This window comes from Caloenas nicobarica, chromosome Z, assembly GCF_036013445.1.
Source record: "Caloenas nicobarica isolate bCalNic1 chromosome Z, bCalNic1.hap1, whole genome shotgun sequence".
Taxonomy (NCBI): domain Eukaryota; kingdom Metazoa; phylum Chordata; class Aves; order Columbiformes; family Columbidae; genus Caloenas; species Caloenas nicobarica.
This window is the reverse complement of record NC_088284.1, coordinates 93,131,062-93,156,330: the sequence shown is the minus strand read 5'-3', so window position 1 is coordinate 93,156,330 and position 25,269 is coordinate 93,131,062. Positions and strand designations below refer to the sequence as shown.

Sequence of the window (25,269 nt, the reverse complement as noted above, 5' to 3'; positions counted from 1 at the left end):
CGGTGCCCGGAGAACCGCGCGGCCTCAGTCAGACTGAATCGCGTCTCTGCAAGTGTCACCACCTTCGGTATTTAATTCTTAACGGCCGGCAGTAGTTGGCGTTCTCACTTCTTCCACCTCCTGCTTTCGAGCGGCCCGATTTGTTTAAATGCCGGCACCGAGGGGGCGGCTGCTCCCTGCGGGCCAGCACGGCCACTGCCCCGGCACCGGCGGGCTCTCAGCCGGACGGGGCTCCCCCTGCGGGCACAGACGCGGTGCCGGGAGCGGCCCCCGGCCCGGGAGGGGCCGTCAGGTGCCGCCGCAGGTGAGCGGGGCGGGGCGGGGCGGGGCCGGGCGCTTTTGTCCGCCGCAGCCCCCTCCTCCGCCCCGCGGCCTGTCAGCGGTTCCGCCGGCCGCGCCCCATTGGCTGGCGCCGCCGGTAACGTGACAGCGGGGGCGGGGCCGGATCCGAGAAGTGCCGGTTGGAGCCGGTGCCTCGCGCTGCGCTGCCGGCTGCCTCGCGGACAGAGCGCGCGGGGCACACGCCGTTGGGCGGCGGCGCGCGCGGGCGGTACCGGTCGCGCCGGGCCAGGCGGGAGGAGTCGGCGCGGCCAGGTAAGCCGGGCGGCCGCCGCTGGCAGGTGCCCGCGCCGCCGGCGTGGGAGGGACGGGCGGAAGGAGGGGGAGCGGGTGGGGGCAGGACGGAGTGTGGGGCTTTCCCGAGGGCAGCGCGCCGCTGGCCCTCGCTGCCGCCGGGGGGCCGCGCCTCTCTGAGGGGCCGGGTGTCCGCTCCACCTGCGGGAGGGCAGCGGGCTGCCGGCCCGCGGGGCGCCCTGCGCCTCTCGCCCGCCGGCGGGGCGGCCCGTGAGCATGAGCGGCGGCCGCCCCTTCTCTCGGCGGCGCCCCGCAGCGGGGCCGCTTGCCTGCCCGCCGGCCGGGGCGGGCGGAGGGACCGGTCGCGGGCGCCGGAGCGAGTCTGTGCCTGCCCCGGGGCCTGGCGGCCGCCCCGCGCCCGTGCGGGTGTGGCTCGGAAGAAAACCGTTTTCTGATTTGCGTAAGCGATATTTACGCGTGTCCTCAAGTGACCCGGCGCGCTGCAGGTCGCCTGGGGCTCCTTCCTCCCCGCGGGCTCGGCGCGGCCGGGCGCAGCTGCCGCTCTCGGCCCCAGGTGTGGCGGCGGCACCTGCCCGCGGGCAAACGGCAGGCGGGTGTCAAGTCCCAACTTCTCCGGCAGGGAGGGGGGACTTAAACTCCGTGTTGAGGCCTGGCAGTACTGCGTATGAAGTAAGATGTGCCCTCCTTTCTGTTTTTCCTTTCCTCTGTCTTTCCCCTGCATCTCTCATCTCCATCAAGACGGCGTTCCCGTGGCAAGGGGTTTCTTGCAGGGTAGCTTTTACCTGGATCCCAGCTGAGTTGTTTTAGTGATGAAAGGCTTACTTTGTGAGGGTTCTGTGGTGGAAATGAGGCAGCTTCCTGGCTTCAATTAAGAATGTGGTGAATACTGCAATTAACCAGTTCTGTAGGAGAGCAATTAAAGCAGACTTCCTTAAAGCTTAGTCTTATATGAGGATTGTCATTAATTACACTGGTCAGGTAAACTGTGTTTGAATTAGCACCTAGTGTGGCCCTTTAAAATGATACCTTGGAGGTAGTGCTAGAATAAGCTAGGAGCTATGTGGTCACTTGCACTTTCAAGTTTTTAAGCTACGTGTTTTGCTGACTCCCAGCTTTCCTTGTCTGTTTGCTGAAGTGATAAGGTAAGGCATCAATTATTTCCTGGTGTCTCAGAATTCTTCCTTAAGTACCTTCCTAGTGGAGAGGTCAACAGCTCAAGGCTTATTGATCTCTCCTGTTTGAGCTCTTAAACTTTCAAGTGAGGGGAGGGAGGAAAAGCCCACAAGGCTTAAGTGTTGAAATATTACAGTATATCACTCATAATTTGTTATGTGTTGTGTAAGTATGTTGTGTGTGTTTTCTTTAGTCTGTGTAACCCAGCTGACTGTGTGGGGGATGAAAGAGTTATCCTAAGTAGTGCTTTTATTCAGTATCTGGTGCTGAGAAGGGTGAGGGAAGTGAAATGAGCAGGAAGGAGGATGATGGTAGTAGAGAACCAAGAGTTAGGATAGGGTGCAAGTTTTCTTAAGGGTTTCCCCCAATGTTTAAAACATTCTATTGTAGCTAGAAAACAAATGTTTATCACAGACTTTTGCATTAGCATAAGTTTTACTTTCTACTGAATTTTACATTAGCACAATGTAACAGAGTTTCAATGTCAGTAGGTTTCATGTAACTTTTAAAAATTTACAGTATTAACATGCTTGTTCCCTAGCATTCTTGAGAGAAGAGAGTTGCTGGTCTGACTCTTATTTTTTTGTTTTTCAGGAAAATAGGATTCTCATGGGGAGAAAAAGAAAATTGCCTTTTGTTTCTTGCAAGATACTAATAATACAGCTGCTCTTTGAAGCTGATGAAAGCATGTTGAGTAAATTTTAGAGAGGGACTAACAATGCTAAAGAAACATCCATCAGTGTTTCAGGGTTGCAAAATGAACTTTGTAGAGCAGTATGCCACTGCAAAAGCAGTATTTTAATAAGGGATTTCTGGAGGGGAAGTGGAGGGGAAGATCTTGTGTTCCTTTAGCAGCTACTGTGCCTGCCCTGCCTGACATGCAACAGGTCGTCAAAGAGACTGTGGCATTAGTAATACTACTTCAGCTTACAATACCTACTGCTAAAGCCATAAAGCTTTACTCAGCTAGGATTAGAAATTGATATTTTATGTGGCTAAGGGAATAAGGTGTGGTTTATACTGGTCTCTGTGCCTATCTAAATGTTTCACGCTGCTGTCTGTATTCTGTGCACTAACCTGTGGGATGTGTTTATCACTTCTGGAGGCATCCTTATAGCAGCTGTTCAGCTCTTGTCTTGCAAATAATGTTACTCTGCCAGCTGCTCTTGCAGTGATTCTTTTTAAAGGTAAGTTAGAAGTCTGCTGTGGTTATGATGATGTTGGATTTGGGTACCATGGGTGGCCATGTAGAAGGGCAAGGAATGTGAAGTGGAATTAATACTCTTGTATTTAAATATGCTGCTGTTTTAATGTTTAAGTGGTACAGATTATGTGTTGGTTTAGCAACACATCATTAATTTGCTAATAATTAATAAATGATTTATTTTTAGCTGGTGACAAGCTATGGTATGCCTTGTCTAATACATTTTTATGTTGTGTACAGCGCAAGTTCAGAGGCACGCATCACAAACTTGTAACTGCTTTGTGGTAGCTGGTGAATGTAGCTGAGAGGCTGTGCCCTGCATTTTATTAATGCAACTGCTACCATGTGGGCAGTCAGCCTCATTAATGTCAGAAAGCTTGTTATGGATCATGTGGTCTTAAGTTGTTAATAAGTAAACTGCTTATTTGTATGAACTATGTGGTGTACACATTCCAATTAGAGTTTTACCAGAATTGGTAAGTGGTCTTCAGTTTATTATAATTATGCTTGGGTTTGGTGATTCTTTTCCCCAAGAGTTGTTAGTGTGCTATGAACTAGTTCTGGATTTAATTTCTAGCTAGTTAAAACCAAGTTGTAATTTGATATTGAACTAAAGTTTCATAATATTTGTGAATAGTTTCCCCAATTATTTGATTTAAACTTGCTGGTATGGAAAGGCTATGCTTTCTGATGTTGCAGTACATTGGAAAGAAGGCAGACGATGCAGCTCTCAAGAAAGCTGTTCTTAATGAAGTTTAGGGTACAGTGCAGGCACACCCCCCTCCGATGTACACCAGCGAGGATTCTGGAGTCTTTCAACAATCGGAAAGGAACTGTGGAGAAAACTTGTAATGGAGTATCTTAATTTAATTCTCATTAGTGCTGTTCTGTTTCAAAATAGTGTCTTCACATGTCCTGAATTAAATTATGTGAGTGCATTTCCATCAAAAGTGCTCAACTTCTCAGTATGTTCTGATACTGTAAACCAGAATGCAATTTCTTATACTGGAATTGAGAATCTAGTTGATTTTGAGAAACTGAAGGGAATAAAAATGGCAGTAAGAGATCCAGTGATACCAATAAAGGATATGGTAGTAATATGATCTGGGTTTGTTGCTGCTAATTGTTAGCAAGCTTAAGATGTTGTTATAAACACCGTTTGGGAGATACTAATTAATGTTGTGGCTGTAGTTTAATATGGAAACAAAGTTTCAGTTTTGTTGCACAGCAGCTATAAAACTATGGTCACATGATTTACTGAGGCTCAATTAAAGTGACATTGATTTTGAAGCTCCCACTTAGAACCCCAGCAAATGTAACCCCAGATTGCCCAGATGTTGTTGCCTTGGTTTTCTGGGGAAAATATTGATACTCTGAGTAGTTCAGGTTGTTAAATATTTATTCAGATATTTTCTGGTAGCTAAGTTCATCTGCATGCAAATGTAAAGGTCTACTAAGATGGAATTTACGAACTGCAAGTTTAGACTCTAATGCTAAAGTATTTATCCTTTAAACTAATTTTTCCATCTGAATGAAAGAAAAATCTTCATGTGCATTTGTTGTGTAATCCAAAACATTTTTTATTAAACATTAATGTTGTTTAAATACAAACTTCACAATGACACTCACTCCAAGTCAAGAAAGCACCAAAACATTGCTTAATTGAAGTGAGATGGGATATGTCAATACCAAAGTGCTTTACTGAACTGGACTTGTTAAAAGTAGTGTCTGCTTTGAATCAAAGCAATTATTCAGTTTCTTACAAATATGGGGCTGGAGGTTTTTTGCTTCAAAGTTCCTAATTGATTCAGGAGATGATAAAACCTCAACTCTTGTTTTTGAAGTTATTAAACTTGGCTTCATATCAAAAAGTTTCTTGTAGTACTGCTATCTGAAAAAAAAAAAAAAACTTGCCAGTTGTTAGGTCTCTTCAGACAGCCTACTCAAAAAGGAAATTTTGCACAGTAGAAGACTGTTGCACAGCATACTTAGGCTTGGTGAAAGTGTGAAGTGTGAACATGGGTGCTAAGCTAACTTTGTGTTTGTTCAGGAGACAAAGCTGGGTTACTGGAGGTTTACTGTAGCATTCAAGTCTGATCACTTGTACATGGTTCTGAAACTTAGTATTGTTCTAGCGGATGCTTCTGATAAGCATAACACTGCTTTGAGCTCTTGTGATCACCTGCCTGTGTGCAGTTCTTAAACTGTAGAGTTGTGATTAGGCATTAGTATGTAATTTGTACATACACTCTTACTCAATATGTGTGATGTGAAATTTGTCCTTCAGTGCTTTCATTTTATTAAAAGAAAAGATGTAGCTGGGTGCTTTGTTCAGTTAGTAAATACATAATGAAGAGTGACATGAACAGGAAGATGCTTGAGAGATTGGGGTGATTGTGTGGACAGCATGATCTCTGCTGGAGGATTAGTAAAACCTATTCCATTTCCATTTCAGGTGAGTTTGCATTTGACTACAGTGTTTCAAAAGTTTGTGGATTTTTTTGTGTTTTGTTTTGGTGGTGGGTTTTTTTTTTGGGGGGGGGGCGCGGCTGTGTTTTTTGCAGGGAGTTGTTTTTGTGTTGTTGGGTTTTTTTGGGGTGGGGAGATTCTTTGAAAAGATAACAAGATGGGTTTCAGGACAGTTGGCACAAAAAGAGTGCCTGAGTTAGAATTGGATATAAATTGGAAACTTATCTATTCTTTATTTTGGATGTTTAGACTGAACATCTAGAATCAAGTATTTCAACTTGTCAGGCTGGCTTTCAAGACTAACCATCTTTCCTTTTCAACAAGATGAAAAGCTGTTGCTTCTGAGAAGAGATATGAGCCACTGCTGAATATCTGATTCAGCTTTCCAATGCCACAACTAATGGAGTGAAATCAGATGTGTTTCTGTATTGCTGGCCTGATAATTATATTTTCCTAGATGAAGTTAAATTATTCTCTGTGGTCTCTGGAAGTAATAATATTCCCTTCTGGAAAGGTCTTTATGAGACTTATGCAGCATTGGGAAAACTTTAAACGAAAACACTGGGTTCTGGCTGTTCTTAAATCTTGTAGCTATATTTGTGTGTGGTAATAATTACCTTGCGGAGGCAGAATGTATCTGGTATATATTTTTGATTCGTGACCTCACTTGATGTTTCTGTTCTCAACATCTGTTATTCTGATAAGACACTGTTTGGTCTTGGCAGTCTGAAAATATTGAAAAAACATCAGATTCCTTTTTAGGTCCAATGTTGTAATTTTAACTTATTGTATTAGATAACTATTCGTATTTTAGAAACATCAAAACAATTACAGCTAGAACAAGGAGTACAAATACAAACTCTTATTTCTGAGATTAGGCAAAAGTGATAACAGACTGACCACTATTAGGAAAAGTAATAGCCCATGTGCTCTTGGAAAATAACAGAACCTGTACTACAATCCAGAATGGCCTCTCTGATTACCTAGTAAGAAGTTAAGTGTTATGACTGTATGACATTCCTCCTTTAAATACTTTATGAAGAATAGAAGAAACATTACTATGATTTTACAGTTGAAGAATTTGAGGTAGGGAGAAATAAAGTGACTTGCACAGAGCTATTGAGCTAGTCTGGGGTAAACATCCCTATTAACTTTGTTAGGTATGGTTGCTACATTGAAAGGCAGTGTTTGAGCTAGGAAAATAATGTAGAATGAAGGTTCTGAGTATCTAAAACCATTAGATTTCAGTACTCTGCTCTGTGCAAAACTAGCAAGACTTCCTATAGTATGGAGAATGTTGGCTTCTCCCTCTTCATTTAAATGCAGTGCTGTTTAATTCCTTATAGGACCTTTATCTAGAAGTATCAAATTGAATAAGAACATACTTTAGTTAACACATCAGTACATATGGTATTACATTACCATAGAATGAATTATGTTGGCAGCCTAGTTATAGCAACATGATATCCTGTGGACTACAAAACTGACCCAAATGCTTACCTGTGTTCTGCTGTGACAGTAGCACACCTGGTGGTACTTGAGAAATTAATTCAGAGCTAGTTCAGGTGTGTGCACATTCTCCAAGGCCTGTCCTTGTGAGAATATTTTCCCATTTCAGACTTGTTTCCAGTGAGGTTACAGAAGTTGTATTGGTTATTTCAGAGGTCTCTGGCCACTTATAACTTCTATTGGAAAGTATACTGAAAATGGGGAGCATGTATGAGCAATTCCCTGCCTTTTCCCAAGGAGGGATGGTCTTTTGTTAAATCATAACTGTTTTACACTGGGTCTCTTGTACTTTTACTGCTCTTGAAGAGTGAGGATGATAAACTATACTATAATTAAAGAATCTGCCAGCAGAGAAACCCTATAGTATTTATGTTGTGAATATTCTCCAATGTTATCTTCCTCTGCTTTGCTTCCTGATGTCCTGAGCATAGTGGCACAATGAATGAACATCATGAGTATCTGTCTGGCTTCTGGAAACTAAGGGGATAAAAATTAATTTTCTATTGTAGTACTTATCTTGGTATGCAGAATTAAATAGATACCATTGAAGCTTCCTTTAGACTGCTGGAGGGATACCACTGATACCATTGTCTTATGGTTATGTACTCAAATTTCTCAGCATGAGAAAGACCCAAGAATGTGGTTACAAAAATAAAAAGGCATGAGTGAGCTTGAAAATCCAATTTCATGCAGTTGGAAGGTGTCTAACTATGTTAGCTATGTTAGTACTGGGATGAAGGATGTGATCTGCTTTAGTGTAAGATGGTTTCTGGGAGAGCTATAAAACCTTCAGCATGCTACACATACTGGTCCCAGTCTAGACCTCTTGAGGTTGCTTATGGTGTAATCTTCCTTGCTTCGGAAGGAGTATATGAAGAACCCAGGAGACTTTTCATACTTAATGCTCCAAACTTGCTCTAAGATTTCTTTGGAATTTGGAAGTAAAGACAGTTTGTAGCATTGGTGTATGATTTCTGTCTTCAGCATTGCTATACTGATTTTTAAAACCAAGTTGGGACGTCAGGAAACAACAAAGGTGTGTTCTTCTATGTATCATTTAAGAGTGTAGTCTATGCCACTTCCCTGATACATTCAGCCCAAAGGTGCTATGGAAGATTTGACAGCATGGCATGTCTGCGGTCACTTCTGGACAGGATTGTCTCCTCCCTTGGTGGTTTGAATGAGCATTAGCTAAGCAGAGATGGACTTTGTGCTTCTGTCCTGAGAAGGCAGATGCATTTCCTGTGCTGGTCTATCCTCTCCCTCCACCTCCAGTATATCTGCATTCTTCTTTTTCTCATGCTAGAATGCCCACTTCCTTTAGTCTCCTTTCTTAAGGATCACCATTCCTCTGACCATTGAGTCTTGCAGTTCTGATTCTGGTTTTGTTTGCTGCTTCTAAATTGGATGATAATGCTCTTCAGTCATCCAGATTAAGTTTGTGCAGGAATGGCACACCTGTCTGCTACAAGTATTCTCTTAGGTATTGGTGGAGGACAGCTTTTGCTGATATTAGGGCTACATTGTTGGTGACACATTGCTCCTGCAAAGGATTAGTCCAGGCATGTTTGCCCTCTCTTCTTTTGGTTGCTTCCAAAAAACAACTAAAAAGTTCAACACTTCAGCATTTTTTCACATGTTCCTATTGCTGCAGTCCCTGTAAGCGTTAAATCTAGTCTACCTTTTCTTTGTTCAGCACAGCCTGTGACCTGTCTTTTCTATAAATTGCTTGTATTTTTTGTGAAATTTCCAGCTTTGTCTTAGCTGATGTAGTATGGAGTCACTCTGCAAGTTGTTTTCTGTAACCTAGATTCAGTGTCTTACACTTAGCTTGTTTAGAAAACAGTTTATCAAAGAAATGCACCTACTTGGTCTGGCAAGCTCTGTTTCATTTTTACTTCTATAACTTAAGTACCATATTTTTTGTAATTATGACTGGACTTGTTTGTTTAAATATACGTATCATTGTATGTTGGGTCTGTGATAGCCTGAGCCCCCTGGGGTGATTGGAGTACACTGTTGTGGGTAATGTAGTCTAGTATCTCAGTGGTCTCTCAATCCTATTTCATAAAAAAAAGGTAGATTTGTCTACAGTGAGATAAGCAATACATGCTTTGAATGTGCTTGGTTCTTCAAATGTATTCATTTTTTTAAAAAGTCTCTTGTACTGCTTGGGTGCTTATTCTGCTTGTGTACCTGTGTCTTTGTGAGACTTAACATGAACTGACATTCTATTGCATTAAATTGTGTACTTCCTTATGGGCTGTCTAATGCCAAGCTTAAAATAATTTCTTTGGGCTCTTAGAAGTGTATAGATACATTAAAAGTAGTAGGAATTCATGTCTCTCTCTTACATTTTATTCAATACTGAAGTTCTTGTTTACTTGAAACTGTTACAGGGGAGGAAAAAAAAAGAGGCGACAGAAGATACTGCTTCACTTTAAATGCTAACCTTTTTTGTGTTGAAAATGCATGAGATTTTATCAGACTATATGGTGCCACATAACAGATATTTGGGACCCGTTTTTTTTCTTTTTATTTGGTGGGGAGTGGAGGACTGTATTTACTTAATGCGAATTTCAGAAGTGACCTTCTGGAAGACAATTTATGTGGCTTGTGTATTGCACCAAGAGCTGCTGGTCCATGATGATCTCAGTAAGAAAGGTGATCAGACTCTGTACAGTATCATTTAAAATGCTTGTTATTGGATTTGACACTATAAAGAAAGAGAATAGTATAGATAATCTTACACCCCTTTAGAAGCTGGGAACACGAGTTGTGCAGCATCAAATGAGCTTTCAGTCCTTGTGCAGCACACTGTACAGACCCTGCCTGTAGAAAGGGTTACCTCATTTTGATCATTTGAGCTATTATAGAATTTTCTTACAAGGAAACAACTCTGTGCATCATTTCTACTGTCAACCAAGAAGGATGTTCACAGGAGAACTTCTTGCTGCACTTGATAAAAGCAAGGACGGGCAGGTGGTGTAATTGCTCATATCAACTGGGAGCTGCCTGCAGACTCCTGTTATGAGCTGGCTAAATTTATCTGGTGGCCAAGAGATCTGCACAGCACAGGCCTGGGCCTGTTAACTAGCCAGAGTGGGTCATTAACACCTCAATGTACCACAGTCTTCAGTCAGAACTACTACAGTTTGTTATGCTCTTTTTTTAAAGCCTTATGGAACTCTTTCTTTTTTTTAATCTATTATTGGGTTTTGCTATGCTTCTTTAGGAATTACCAAGCAGATTCATGATAGCAGAGCTGTTTTTTAGTGGGTAATACCAATGCGGAGTTTTGGTATCTTTTTCAATAAGAATTTCCTTTCTAAATGAGTATATGTGAAATGTACAACTGTTTAAAGAAATGCAAATGAAACAAATAAAAAAAAACCCTAAAGAGTACTAGAGTTTCTGGTGAGAATACAAATTAAATAAGTTAAATTATTAGTTTAATATGAGTGAAACAAAATGTCTCCAAACAAGCTTATTCTTGGACCAATGCAAAGCACACTTTTCTAAATAGGTGCTTGTTTCAATATTCACTGTAATCAGTATTTTAGATGCTAATGCATCTATTAAGTTTAAATTAATATATGTATATTTATATTTATGGTTAAAATGAATTAAAGGGGTGAGAACACAAGCTGAAAATAAATCCATGGTCTGGTAAAGCTACTACAGGTTGGCTGCCGGTTTGCTTCCATGTGTCCTCAAGGAAGGAGGAGAGCAAAGCACTATAACACTTGTTTGTGTAGTTAAAGTCCTTTCCTCTGTCATACTTCTGTCTCCACCTGATATAATCTTTTTTTTAAAGTGCATCTCTGAGTTTGAAAATAGTACCAGAATATTAAAGCTGGACTAGAAACGTTCAGATTTGATTCATAGACTGGATTCTGCTTGGTTTAACAAGGATCTTAGAAAGCACCATGACTATGAATAAAGTGATATTTACTCAGAATGCAGACAATTTGCTTTCAAAAAGATCAATTACATTGATGCAATTATGTGCAAAACAAAGCTGGTCTACCTTTCATTTTACTTTAGTTTCTTTACCATTAGTTTGCTTGCCTAACTCTGAAACATACTTGTTCAGAAACCTAGGTTTGTACCTCCTTATCAGGTTTTTTCTTCATTTATTTGCAGTGATTTTTTGCATAAACTGCTTGTCTCACCTACTGTCTGTTTAGTCTTAAACTTGTGTTTGGACTATTTGTCTTGCTAGTATAGCCTTTCTAGGAGCATACGTTGTAACTTTCTGTTTCTGCTAGAGCACAATCCGTAGCACCTTGAACTTAAGGATAATGCTGGAGAAAGTCCTTTTACCAGTAGAAGTTTGTATGTCTGAAAATGAATTTGTATTTAAAATTGTTTTCCAGTCTAGACTGGTATGAAATAAAAAAACACATTTAACATACCTTTTAAATACATATACTGGATTATAACTTCATTACAGAGTTTAACCTTCAAAATGGTTGACTTGGTTTTTCCCTCCCACCCACTGTTGAGAATTAGGCTCAAGTAACTTCATGCACTTGGGCAGATCTCACTGATGTGATTCCTTATCACGTGGCCTACAGGCAAGTGATTTTAACTACTTGTGCAACCAGCATGTTTGAAAATGATCCATCTCTCTAGTGAGTGTTTGACATATTTTACTATAGAAGATTAATTCTTTACTGGCCTTCCCTGAATAGAGGAAAGACTTAGTACTTGCATATTGATGGCATTTAATGGGAAGTTGACTTAGTATGGCTCAAGGAAGACTATTATCTCTTCTGGAGTGCTGCAGGCATAGGTTGGAAATCCATAATGTAGTGTACATAATCCTTCACAGTCACATTTCAAGAATAAGTCTTGTGCTTGTAAAGTAAATAAAATTGGAGTAAAGCTTATTTTCTGTTAAGGTTAGACTGCATATAAAGTATTTCTCTTGCATTAAGTGTACCAGAGAAAGGAAGTACTAGAATAAAGACAGATATTCTGAGTTTAGGTAAAGCTGCTTTTAAGATTTTTTTTTTTTCCACCTACTCGAAGGCATTTTGTGTTGAACCTAGGAATCAAGCTTCTGGGTAGCTGAGGAAACTATTTAAAATACACTTGCCATGTTGTACTCTCTTTTTCTCAGCTTGATGAAGGTATGGTAGTGGTAGAGCTAAGTAGCAGGTTTTTTAATTTTGCAAGACTTTTTCAGGTTATGTGCTGTGTAGTTAACTTGGAAGCAGTAGCAGAGAGCAGTGACCCTTGTAAAGCAAAAATGGAAATGTAGTCTAGGTCACTAAATTTTAAACTAAAAACAATTTCACAATTTTTTCCCCTGAAATTATTGCACTGCATAATATGTAAGCAGCCTTCTCCAGAGAGCAAGGGCTGCTGCTTAAACAGCATGAGGCTTTGCTATTACTGCTCCATATCTTGTGTTCAGCAGTACTGTCTTGAGAGCAGGAGTGTTTAAGAAAGGCAAGGCCTCTAGTTAATCCAGACACAGATGGCTGAGATTGTCTGTAGTTGTAATTATGGCCTTTGTTTGGAAGGACTTTGTCTTTGATTGTTTGCAAGGTTGATATGGAAAACTTGTAACAACTTTAGTGTAGTCTTGAACATCCTGTGCTTGAGGAATATGCTGGTTATTGTGGAGTGTGGGAATGTCTTCAAGCTTATTTTAAATACAAAAGGATAATCACTTTTACATGTTTAATTATCACCTGTGACCTTCTCCAGAAGGAACTGGAAAGAAGCTTTCAATAATCTTGTTTGCATGCTGTTCTGCATTCAGTGGAACACAGATCCAAAACCACAATCCCAATTGAAAAGATCCCACAACTGAATGTGCATGTGCACACAAGTTTGTCCAAGTACAGATTCTGAAAGACCATATGTCAAATGTAGCGCTTGAATTGAGCAGTCTATTACTTGTCAATAGGAGGCTTCAAAAAGGAACAGGGAGTCATCTGAACGCATCTGCTCAGAGTATGTATGACAGTGTCATTCTTTATGAAGTCTGACCTGCCCCAGCGCTCTTGCAGTACCTGGCTTTTTGTTATTCAGGAAATGGTAGTAGTCCAATAGAAGGGGAAGTTTTACCCAGGAAAGATGTGGTTTGGATGATGAGTGTGTGAGGGGTTAGGTTTGTTACTTTTTTCTTCCTTTGGGAATATTCATGAGGGTTTATTTGCAAATGAAGGTTCAGGTTGTGCATGTGAGACCATAAGCAGGTACTAGGAATCCCATAGACCAGGGATGTCAAACTTATTTTCACTGGGGGAGCACATCAGCCTTGCAGTTGCCTTCAAAGTTCCGCATGTAATTTTAGGACTGTATAAATGTAACTACTCCTACATGAGTTTGACAGTCCTGCATAGAAGATCAAAACTACCTATTAAGCTGAATTGATTGCATGTTTAGTTTATTATTGAATTTAATTTTGCATCCAAAACTTTGGAAGTGATACATTTAAGCTATCTTGAAGCTAAGCAGGTACTGTATTTCAGGAATCACTTTTGATAGAAAAATGATAAAACAGACACATTTGCTTAGTATGTCAGGATCTCCTTATCTCACTTGAGAAGCACATGCTGTTGGAATAACAACATGAGTCTGAAGAGATTGTCTGAAAACTTGAGGGCTGTGTTTCTCTGAGGGGAAGGCAAAAAAGGCAAGATAGAGGGGCCACTGGAATATCTGTCTAGGTGTGCTTTAGTTGTATCGATCTATTTTGATTAACTGTGTCAGAAACACCAGTTGAATACTTTAACAATCAACAAAAACAGTGTAGTCTTCAAAATAAAACAAAGCCTCCTGTCACATACTGGCTTTTGGTAGCCATTATCCTTTGGGGAGGACAAGCAAGGCATTTATGTTGCTGCAGAGCCATCCCTAACTAAATGTGCCTAAAATTATGTAAGCAGTGACCAAATGACAGAATAATGCAGTGTTAAGTAACATTTTGGCAGAGGGAAAGTGGGGGGGAGGGGAGATGTCTGATGCTTATAGATAAGATTTTTCAAAATGAGAACCTTTTATTCAAACTCTGGATATGTTTCTATTGATCAAATTTAGAAGTCTTGAAGTAACTTAAAATTGCCTTGATATTAGTGATCTTTATTACTTTATTTTTCTGGCCTGTGTCCCAGTACTGGTCTGGGGTAACTCTCCTGAAGTCATCACTTAGCCTGAGGCTAAACTTCTGTCTCTCATCTTCTAAGATAAATCACCAATTGAATTAGGCCACTTTGAAAAGCTTTTATGGCTTTGTGGGTTGAAAGCTGCTGGAGATGAGATTTATCAAACCTATTACAGTTCAGCATTATTCCATTTGATTAGTCACTCTTGGCATACAGATAGGGTTTGAAAGAAAACTGTCTTTAGCAAAATTATCATTAATAATTCGCATGTTTATATTACAGTTGTAGATCTGTTTACTTCTCTGATAGGAGGCTTTATTTTGTACACATAAGATTGTAATGAATACACATGCTTCATTGGAAGGTTTCAAAAAGTAATCATTAACAAGAATGGAGTCCAAGTATTTAAATACTTAATACTGTGACACTTTCTGCTAGAAAATGTTCTAAAACTGCAGCAAGAATGTAGTGGTGTGGGGTTTTTTTTCTGGGGTATGAGATAGGAATTATCAACTTTCCAGTTCAAGGAAGGGGGGGTGACAAAGAATTTTATGGACACCTTACAAAATTACATGTCTGTCTCCCTTGAGGTCTTAATCTATATAAAAACAAACTACTTTCTGTTTGGGCATTATGGCATTGCTTGAAAAAGGTGTGTTGAGTTATGCATATTCTCAAGTATACCAATATGTTTTTAATATAATTGGCTTAAGTTCCATTTTCTGTTTTTCTTTCTGTAACTTTCAGAGAAAATGCTTTATCAAACAGTGTTAAACTGTTTTAATATACTCTTAATTCCATCCCTTATACTCAACAAGAGCTTCGCTTATTCCCCAAAATAGGTCTGTTACCAGGAGAGTTGTATTCTTTGTTTAAAAGTGCAAAGCACATATATGCATTATTAAATTGTCACTTGTAACTTTCTCTAATAAACATTTAGTTATATAAAACATTCTTAAAATGTTAGTATCTGCCCAAGTCCTTGATGTTTGTCAGGAAAAGAATCGCTCTCATCCTCATGATAATTAGACCTTTCACATTATTTTAACTCTCAGCCAGTTCAGTGATCACTTTGACTTTTCAAATGTTTTTCTTTGTTAAAAATGTTATTTATACCTTTTGCTCTTACTTTGTTAAATAATTCAACATATGTATCTCTTAGCATGTTCTTTAAAACTTCAGTGAGGGTCCGAAGTTCTTTTATTTCTGTAACAAAATTCAAGCAAGAAGAATTGACTGGTTTTAAAACTAAGTTGAGTTTTTCTGCCTACATTCAGATCAAGCATGTTTGGCTTGAGTTGACATGATTCAGATATTCTTAGCAGAATGACAGCCTTGGTTTGGATGGGTTTAGTACCTTTTTGTGCTTTTACACCTACAAATTTATATTCAAACCCCCAAGATTTATAACAAGAGAACTAATTTTAAAGGTATTTACAGATGTAGTTTTTGCAAGTTGAGCTGTAGTGATTGAAGAAATTGCTGTTTCTTAGCTATGGTTAGAGCATCTCAGCTGCAGAACTTGTAACTTCATGTAAATGCAAAAACCGTTAAGCTTAAATGGTTTTTAGTGCTCAGCAGTGGGACAATGACAAGGGCTGTTGCTTTATCTCTACTTTAGAAAAAGCAAGTTTCAGAGGGTGACCAAGTAAATATTTGATGGGGATGGTATCTTAAATTATTCTAAATCTTTTGCTCATCAAATGTTGGATCTTTAAAACACTGAGCTGTTGTTCTAATATTCACAGTTATTGGAGTCCAAATATTTTGTGATCTGATGACAATTTATTTTCTCTCCAGTAGTGTATTGTAACCATCCTGTCCTCTTCAGCTGCCTTCCCTTGAGTGGGCCTGGTAAGTTTCTGCATTTTATTAAAAGTAGCCTTGTAAATGCAAGAAAGGTTAGCTTTTCAGCTGTTCTTCTCCCTTCAAATGTGAATGTGGAGTAAGAATAAGGCTCTGCCGTAGTTCAGCTGTTTGCCTTTTTATAACAGCTTGTCAGCTCTGTTTGGAATGGAAATGTCCAGTAAGAGTATATTATGAATGTGAGCCAGCACTGTGCCCAGGTGGCTAAGAAGGGCAGCAGCATCCTGGCTTGGATCAGAAACAGTGTGGCCAGCAGGACCAAGGCAGTGATCATTCCCCTGTACTCAGTACTGGTGAGGCTGCACCTCAAATACTGCCTTCAGTTTTGGGCCCCTCACTACAAGAAAGACATTGAGGTGCTGGAGCAAGTTCAGAGAAGGGCAACAAAACTGGTGAAGGGTCTGGAGCACAAGCCTGGGGAGCGGCTGAGGGACCTGGAGGAGTTCAGCCTGAAAAAAAGGAGGCTGAGGGGAGACCTTCTTGCTCTCTACGACTACCTGAAAGGAGGTTGTAGCAAGGTGGTTGTTGGTCTCCTCTCCCAAGTAACAAGTGATAGGACAAGAGGAGATGGCCTCAAGTTGCCCTGGGGGAGGTTTAATTGGATATTAGGAAAAATTTCTGCACTGGAAGGGTTATCCAGCACTGGAACAGGCTGCCCAGGGAAGTGGTTGAGTCGCAAATCCTGGAGGTGTTTGTGCTGCTTAGGGACATGGTTTAGAGGTAGACTTGGTGATACTGGGTTAACGTTGGACTCAGTTATCTTAAAGCTCTTTTTCCAACCAAAATTATTCTATGATTAAGAAAAATACAGAACGTGGCCATTGCTTTGTATCTGCACTGCTTAACAGACTTTGTAATAAGTTTTCTCCAAAGCTGGTAGTGTCTGTGGCATTGCCATTGACACTGGGTAGTTTATTCTTTTGTTTCAGGATGTAAAATGTGGGCTGTTGTTTGAGAAACTTGTCTTTTTGCCAAGCCTTGGTATAGCAAAATTATGACTGAATTCGACTTCTTGAAGTCTTGCATGTTGTGTATTTTACTTTCACATAGTTTTTTGACAAAAAAAAAAGAAACTGCACACACAAACAAACAAAAAACCTTCCCAGTTGAGACAGGGCTAGCTAGCTGTAGGTGGTTTCCTGTTGTGTGGGGTATTTTTGTGTTGATGTGACTGTGCAAAACTGACTCTACATTCTATGTGATCGTGTCTGAGTATGTTCTATTCCATTTCATGTAGCTGTAGCAATGCAGAGTTTAATGGATCCTAATGTCTGCAATAAGGCAGCAGTTCTAATGACAGCTGAAATATTTGCTCTTTATTTAGGTGAAGCCATGAAAAATAAAATATATTCAATGTTTTATTCATCCAGAATGAAGACAAATGTAAAGATGGCATGTCCAAGGAATTTTAAAAGGTGTAGACCTCCTGACTGAGTGGTGCTGTGTATTTTATTCTCTTTACTAATTAAAGTAAGTATGAATCAAACCTATGGTGCTGGGAGTTAGGTGTACCATTTTAATATATGACAATATTGGACAATAACAAGTTGTGTTAGCTTCATTTTCATTCTGTCAGTATGCTTATTCTCTTGATGGGGAATTAGATACAAGAATATGTAACGTAAAACTGCTCTTTTGAGAATTTTTGTGTATTCTTGGGTAGAACGAGTTAATCTAGTAGAAAATTCTGAATTACAAAAGCCATCATGTTAATATATCAGTGACTTTTGGAATGCCTCATAAATGAGAAATCACTTTTGCTATGTAAGTTTAGGACAATGAAGTACTGCTAGTAAAATACCATACACTACTTATAGCTGCTTGTTGCTTCTACTTGAACAAATGTTTGGTCAAAATATACTTTCTCCTAATCTCTGATGCTAGTTTTAGTCTTCATTTAAATTCTTGCATTCCAAATAACTTTTCTTAAATAAGATCACGGCTAGGGTTAGGTGCCAGGAGTCCCTGGATCCTTTTGCTATGCTCTGGATGCTAGGCCAAATGGTACACATTTAAAACTGTGAAAACAGTAGTAAGCTTCAAGTGTTTAATGGTGAGATAAATTGTTTTTAACAATTCTCTAAGGATGTCTTTTCTTTTTTCCTCTACCAGCTGCTGTTCTCTCACAGGTGAAAGTCATGATCACGCTAACAGAACTCAAATACTTAGCAGATGCTCAGTCATCCTACCACATACTAAAACCATGGTGGGATGTCTTCTGGTATTACCTCACCATGATAATGCTGCTAGTTGCTGTGCTTGCTGGGGCTCTCCAGCTTACTCAAACCAGAGTATTGTGTTGTCTTCCTTGCAAGCTAGAATTTGACAATCATTGTGCCGTGCCTTGGGATTTAGTTAAAACCAACCTTAACACGTCTGCTAGCTCTACAGCACAGTTTATCGTCCCGCTTAAAATCCAGAATGATCTCCATCGGCAGCAGTATTCCTATATTGATGCAGTATGTTATGAGAGACAACTTCACTGGTTTGCCAAATTTTTTCCATACCTAGTGCTTCTGCATACCTTTATTTTTGCTGCTTGCAGTAATTTCTGGCTTTACTATCCTAGTACGAGTTCCAGGCTTGAGCACTTTGTAGCCATTCTTCAGAAGTGTTTTGATTCTCCATGGACAACGCGTGCCCTCTCAGAAACAGTTGCCGAGCAGTCTGTGAGAAAGCTGCCAATAGCCAAATCCAAAGCAGCAGTTTCATCACCTGGGAGTTCAGTAGATATAGGGGCCAGCAGACAGTCCCTGCCATATTCACAACCTGGCTTGGAAACAACTGGAAGAGAAAACTCCTCAAGTGTTCTTGACAAAAAAGAAGGGGAGCAAGCTAAAGCTATATTTGAAAAAGTGAAGAAATTCAGAGTACACGTTGAAGAGAAGGATGTCATATATACAGTGTATATGAAACAGATTATAGCAAAAGTCATTGTCTTTGTAATAATAATAATTTATGTCCCCTACTATTTATCATTTATTACACTTGAAATTGATTGCGTTGTTAATGTTCAAGCCTTTACAGGCTACAAAAGGTACCAGTGTGTCTATTCGCTAGCAGAAATTTTTAAAGTTTTGGCTTCATTTTATGTGGTTTTAGTTATCTTCTATGGCTTAACTTGTACTTACAGTTTGTGGTGGATGTTAAGAAGTTCACTTAAGCAATATTCTTTTGAGAAGCTGAGAGAGAAAAGTAATTACAGTGATATACCTGATGTAAAAAATGACTTTGCATTTATTCTCCACTTGGCAGATCAGTATGACCCTCTTTATTCCCAACGATTCTCAATATTCCTGTCTGATTTGAGTGAAAACAAACTGAAACAGATAAATCTTAACAATGAATGGTCAGTGGAAAAACTGAAAAATAAGCTAGTAAGAAATTCCCAAGACAAGATGGAACTTCACCTCTTCATGTTAAATGGTCTTCCAGACAGTGTCTTTGAACTGACAGAAATAGAAGTCCTAAGCCTGGAACTCATTCCTGAAGCCAAACTTCCTTCAGCTGTGAGCCAGCTAGTCAATCTCAAAGAACTCAATGTTTATCATTCATCACTAACTATGGATTACCCAGCAATCAGCTTTTTAGAAGAAAACCTGAAAACATTGCGCCTGAAATCTAGTGAGATGGGAAGAATTCCATTTTGGGTCTTTCATCTAAAAAACCTACAAGAACTGTGCTTAACAGGCTATTTCATGCTAGATCATCACAACTCCATATACAATGAAAGCTTTCAGGGGCTAAAAAATCTGAGATCAATTCACTTAAAAAACAACCTTTCCCGGATACCTCAAGTTGTTACAGATCTTCTGCCTTCTTTACAACACTTGTCTATCAACAATGAGGGAAATAAACTAATAGTGCTAAATAACCTGAAGAAGCTGGTACACCTGAGAACCTTGGAATTAATCTGCTGTGATTTAGAGCGCATTCCCCATTCCATTTTTTCCCTAAACAATTTGCATGAAATTGACTTAAAAGAAAATAACCTCAGAACAGTGGAAGAAATAATTAGTTTTCAACATCTTAAGAACCTTTCTTGCCTGAAGTTGTGGCACAACAGTATTTCATATGTCCCAGTGCAGATTGGTGCGTTATCAAACTTGGAACAATTGCATCTAAATTATAATAATATCAAAAATGTTCCATTGCAGCTATTTCTTTGTAAAAAATTACACTATTTGGATCTTAGCTATAATAAGCTAACCTCCATCCCTGAAGAAATCGCTTATCTGACTAATCTGCAGTACTTGGCTTTGACAAAAAACCATGTAAGTAGAACTTTGAATTACTACTTCCAAAAAAAAAAATTAAATATTGACTTAGCCTACCATTTCTTCTGGAATAGCCTCTGGTTCAAAATGTGTTTGTCGTGGTCATGATTAAAGTAAACCTAGTAAAGCTAAAAAAAAGGGGGTTGTGCTTGTTTAATTACTAAAACTTTGGTGTCAAAGCTTGTGTAATACTGAGTAGATACTATCCTGGTCTGTAGCAGCTTAAGATCCAGAGATGGTTTAGGGTTAGGATGGCTGCAGAAATGTATCTTCCCTGAAGCTGTCTATTCTATGTAGTATTTAATGGATGTGAACAGTGTTAAATTTCTACCTTAAAATGTCAAACTGAAAGCTGTAGTGAATCAACAGCTAGTTGATGAGCAGCTCAGCTGTCTGTTTGGGAAGAGGGAAATCATTATAGCTGATAACATCATCAGCTGTGCTTAACTGTCTGGCTCATTAGTGTAGGATCCAGGTTTGTGACTTATGACTTCTTTTGAGGTTTATATTTGTTTCCACCAGTGAGGTTGGGTTTGGATGTTGTATGTCAGTAGAGTGGACCAGGACTAAGTTACTATTGTACTGCACAGATAACTGCTTGTACAGGTTTCACCACACAGCAGCTCTTAATGTCTCCACAGAATATGTGCTCTTCATTAAGTGATTCTTAGGAGGCGGTAGCCTATTTATCTCCTCTGCCACTTGCATGTGCCCACATTTGCATGCATTTCTGTGGATATGTGCATGTATATGTTGCTTCCAACCATGCTTATGTCTCAGCTTTGCCAGTAGCTAAGCATCTTCACAATAAAAGTCATATGTAAACCATTGTAGTGTTCTCAAGCACTTTCTTGCATAATGATAGAAGCATTACAATTTTCCCTTTCTTTATCCTTCCATAAACTAAAAGTTGTGGGGGTTTTTTTACACTAAAATAAAACTAAGAAATGTCAAAACATGCAGCTGCACGTAGGCTAACAACTTCTAATGTACATTATTTTTATTCTTTTCTTTCCTTTTTCCAGATTGAAATGCTGCCTGATGGATTATTTCAATGCAAAAAGCTGCAATTTCTTCTTCTGGGAAATAACAGTCTGATGAATTTGTCCCCTTGTGTGGGTCAGCTACTGAATCTGGTTCAATTAGAGCTCATTGGAAACTACTTTGAATCACTTCCTGCTGAACTGGAAGAATGTCAGTTCTTAAAGCGGCATAGTCTAATTGTAGAAGAAAGATTGTTAAGAACGCTTCCACCTCGTGTAAGAGAGCGTTTGCAGACATGCTCAGATAAGTGCTAAGTTTAAAATGAAACTACATCATTGCATTCTGTAAGCCTTTTGCTTAATATCTCTCTAAAGATCTGTATAGGTAGAGAGTGAAGGAGAGATAAGTTTACAAATCAGTCTTAAATGCATTGAACAGAGTTGATTGTATTGGAAAAGAAAAAAAAATTAGATTTAAACAAAAATGCAGCCTTTAACAAGTAATGTGTTTGAAAAATCTGAAATATTAATTGTTGGTTGGGTTCTACTGGTTGAAGTAATTCAGTTAAATGTTTATGGTAGCATTGAAATGGAACAGTTAATTGCCTGGCTGTAGTGAGAGTGTATATACTTTTTTTCCTATGGGAATTTTTTCTCTTAATAGTGATAATTTAAACAGTTTCATCTCCTGCCATATGAGGTCTAAGAGATGTGGAATTAGTTTCTAAATATGAACTCTTCACTAACTTAGAATATGTTAAATTAAGATTACAATCTATTTGAGCAGTTCAATTGCATGGGATATACTGAAAGTAATTTTTCAACATACCTTAATTTTTAAAGCTTTAAGAAGTACTGAGCATTAATTCTATAATTGTGGAAGATGCTATTTGAATTTTGTTATTAAAACCAGTTGGACAAAAAATCTGAAACCAGTTTCAGTATTTTGTCTTAAAAATAGTAAATATAAAATGCATTATTGCCTAGAAACTGCAAAGAATCAGAAGAATTTGGAGTAACTGTATGCATGTACTGGACAACAAATCTTACAGAACTGATCTTTGTAGATGATGGCAAGTGGAACAAGATATAGTTGCAAAGTTGTTTTCTGTATGTTGTGAGCATCCTGGGTGTTAGTGTAGTTGCTGTTTAACATTTTTATAACTTCTCATGACTGCCTCAGTGCTGCTTCTCCATGCCCAGTTTCTGTATTTTGGTGGCTGGGGAGAGGAGGAAGGAGGTTTGTATTTAGATAGGGACAGAAAGACATGGTAGAAACAAACCAAATAATCACTGAGCTTATAAGCACTTGGGGAAGAAAAGCAGGAAGCATTATAAGCTTTGCCTCTTCTAGGGATGTAATTTCATAAATTATAGTGGTGGAATGAGCTCTTATGCCATCCTTAATATTTGAAAAGCTGGATGGAAATAAAATGGTTCCTGACTTCATTCTTCTGCTGTGTGCTGTTTCATTGTATTTGAAGTCTGAACTCTCATAATGTTTATCATATTCACTAAAAACATAAATTATGCCCCTGGGAGGAGAAATTATTTCCAAAAACTATTTGAAAGATTTTTGTGTTATACTAAAGTTTTCAAAACCAATCTTGATTATGGGTTAAACAGATGAGGTTAACTGCACTCTTAACGACTTTGTGTTCAAGTCTAACTATACATTCCAGGTTGTAATAACAAATCATTACAGATAAACCAGTTTTAGTACTGGACTACCTTTAGTCATCTTACTCTCATTTTGCTGCCACTTTTATGGAGAGTAAGGTTTATTTTGAATGACAATGCCAAAACCAAGTCTGACTGACATGGAAGTAGATGTCTCTGCAGTAGCAGGGCAAGAGGTACATGTTTATTCACTCTACTGATGGCATTCCAAAGACCTTTGTAGTTAGAGCACTTTTCTTCTCAGGGAACCAAAATGTGTTATAACTATTACATTTAATGTAGTTCTAGAAATGTTTAGTGTAAACTGATTAGTTGTGTTTATGTGCAGACCAGTACTGCTGGAACAGTCTTTCCCAGTGTCCCTATATAGCTCTTCCAAATTCTACTTTCAACTAATTTTGAGTTGTGTAATAGTTTCATAGGAACTGACATGGTTCACAAACAGAGGTAGTTGTGGTAGATGTGGTTAAACCAGAGTACATTGATTTGTACCCCTGTTGCAAGAATTTTGTTAATAATTGCAGTAGGTCTGTGACAGGACTTTGTAACTTTGATATTGAACACTTCATGCTGGAATTGGGCATGCAAGATTTGCAGTCTAGTAATTTTTAAAAGATTAAGCCAGCATTTTCTTCGAAGCTTTTTTCTGAATTAGAAAGTTGTGTTGAAAAAGTTAAAGCAGCAAGTAACTGGCTTGGCCGATAACTTCAGCTTTTTAACAGTGCATCTATCCTTTTCCGTAATCCACAAAACTGATGGAGGAGAATAATGATCTTCAGTGTGCTTTTTATGCTAGTTCTGTCAAGAGTGAAATAACTTGAAGAAAGGTAATTAATTTCTAAAATGTGTAACCTCAAAGGATTTGAAGAAGCACTAAGAAATGCATAAGAATATAATACTGGTTTTAGGTTATATGGGTTACATTTTTTTGCAGACTTTATTTTTTTCACTCTGCACTCCCTCAAGAGGGTTGGATTTTTTTTCACTGCATGTTTGAGTGTTTATAAAATACCCAGACAAAAGCCAGAAGGTTTAAAGGCTAGAATATCTAGCCTTGCTTTCAAACCACAGTGTGCCTTTATCCAGTTGGTACCATGAAACCCAACCCTACTGCTTAGAATTGAGGATAGAGTCAAATATAATCCTGAATTTCTTGAATTCACTTCAGCCATGACCTTAATATTCAATATTTCTTCAAAATGAGAGTTGTTGTGGTTTTTTTTTAAAGGGAATCAATATATGAATCCACTGTCATAAACTTTCTACAATAATTATTGTTGGCACCTAGTCTTTGTATTAAACAATTACTTTCAATCAAAAAAGGCTTTTCAACTTGTTTCAGTGTTGTGCTGTGTTTCAGAACTTTGTATTGTGATTGTCCGTATCGTGAACACTTTTTTGAAAAATTAAATCTTTTGCATTACAATTCCATGAACTGTTCCTTATTTTCCATATGAGATGCTGCATTTAATGCAAGGTTTGGAAGTCTGTTTCCAGCTATCTGTACCTATGTGCTAGCAGGTATGTCTTCCACAGGGAAATGTGAAGATGAACAGCAGTGGAAAATGAACACTGTGTTCCATATCAAAGCAGTTATGTTCTGGGCTAGGGGAGGAGCTCCTGTGTTGATTAGAACTAAGCTTCCATCTTAATCACTGCCACAGAACTGTTTCCAAGTTGCCCACTTTAATTTTCGTGAGCCGGGTAAATATTGAATGCAGCCTGGAATTGTACTGCAAGAAGTGAAAAGGCAATGATTCTCTTCCCAGCTCAGCACATACAGCTGCCATGTGGCTAAACTGCCAAAAATAATGCTACTTGCAGTAAATCATGTTTCAGGTATTGCACATCGTGTCAGCTCAAAGATCTTGTTTCTCTGTGAGATGATACCTGATGGCTTTTTGTGGGTACTTGGGTTTGGTTCCATATCTTGAAGAGATGGGGGGGAGAGAGAACCAAACATGCAAGTAATGTTATGTGTTGAAGTGCTAGCTGCTTTTTCTTTCAAAACAAGAACCTTTCTAACAGGTTTTACAGAACTGTGTCCCTTTCTTCTTAGAGGTGAGATAAAATGAAATAACTAATAAAAAATTACTTGCAGTTTACCTGTTTTGAGGTGGTAGTGTTAGTAAAATAAGGTAGATGATTCTTCTGAAAGCTGTTGTTCCATGCTTCTGCAGATCTATGTATTTTGTTTTCATGGCAACTTATTGTAGTTCTAATGATATATATATATTTTTAAACCAGTAGATTTCCATTATGCTAACAGACTTCCCTGGTATGTAGACTACCCATCTTCAAGAATGTGACCTGAAGTTCCTTCTGTAATCACTTCTAATAAATGAGTCCTTCCCTCTTCCCTTTCCACCCCAATAAATGCCAGGATTAGA

At 39.0% G+C, this 25,269-nt stretch overlaps 1 protein-coding gene across 2 annotated transcripts; it reads left to right on the top strand.

Annotated features, from left to right (window-relative positions):
- Positions 1-446: 446 nt before the first annotated feature.
- LRRC8B (leucine rich repeat containing 8 VRAC subunit B) lies at positions 447-24,199 on the top strand. 2 transcript variants are annotated; one of them, XM_065656154.1, is made up of 5 exons: positions 447-594; positions 15,877-15,927; positions 17,310-17,409; positions 18,052-20,213; positions 21,242-24,199. In XM_065656154.1, the coding sequence occupies exons 4-5, from the start codon at positions 18,078-18,080 to the stop codon at positions 21,512-21,514; spliced, it is 2,409 nt and encodes an 802-aa protein (XP_065512226.1). In that variant the 5' UTR covers positions 447-594; positions 15,877-15,927; positions 17,310-17,409; positions 18,052-18,077; the 3' UTR covers positions 21,515-24,199. The 2 variants fall into 2 exon arrangements, with proteins under 2 accessions (XP_065512226.1, XP_065512228.1); XM_065656156.1 differs by having other exon boundaries at positions 15,874-15,927.
- Positions 24,200-25,269: the final 1,070 nt, after the last annotated feature.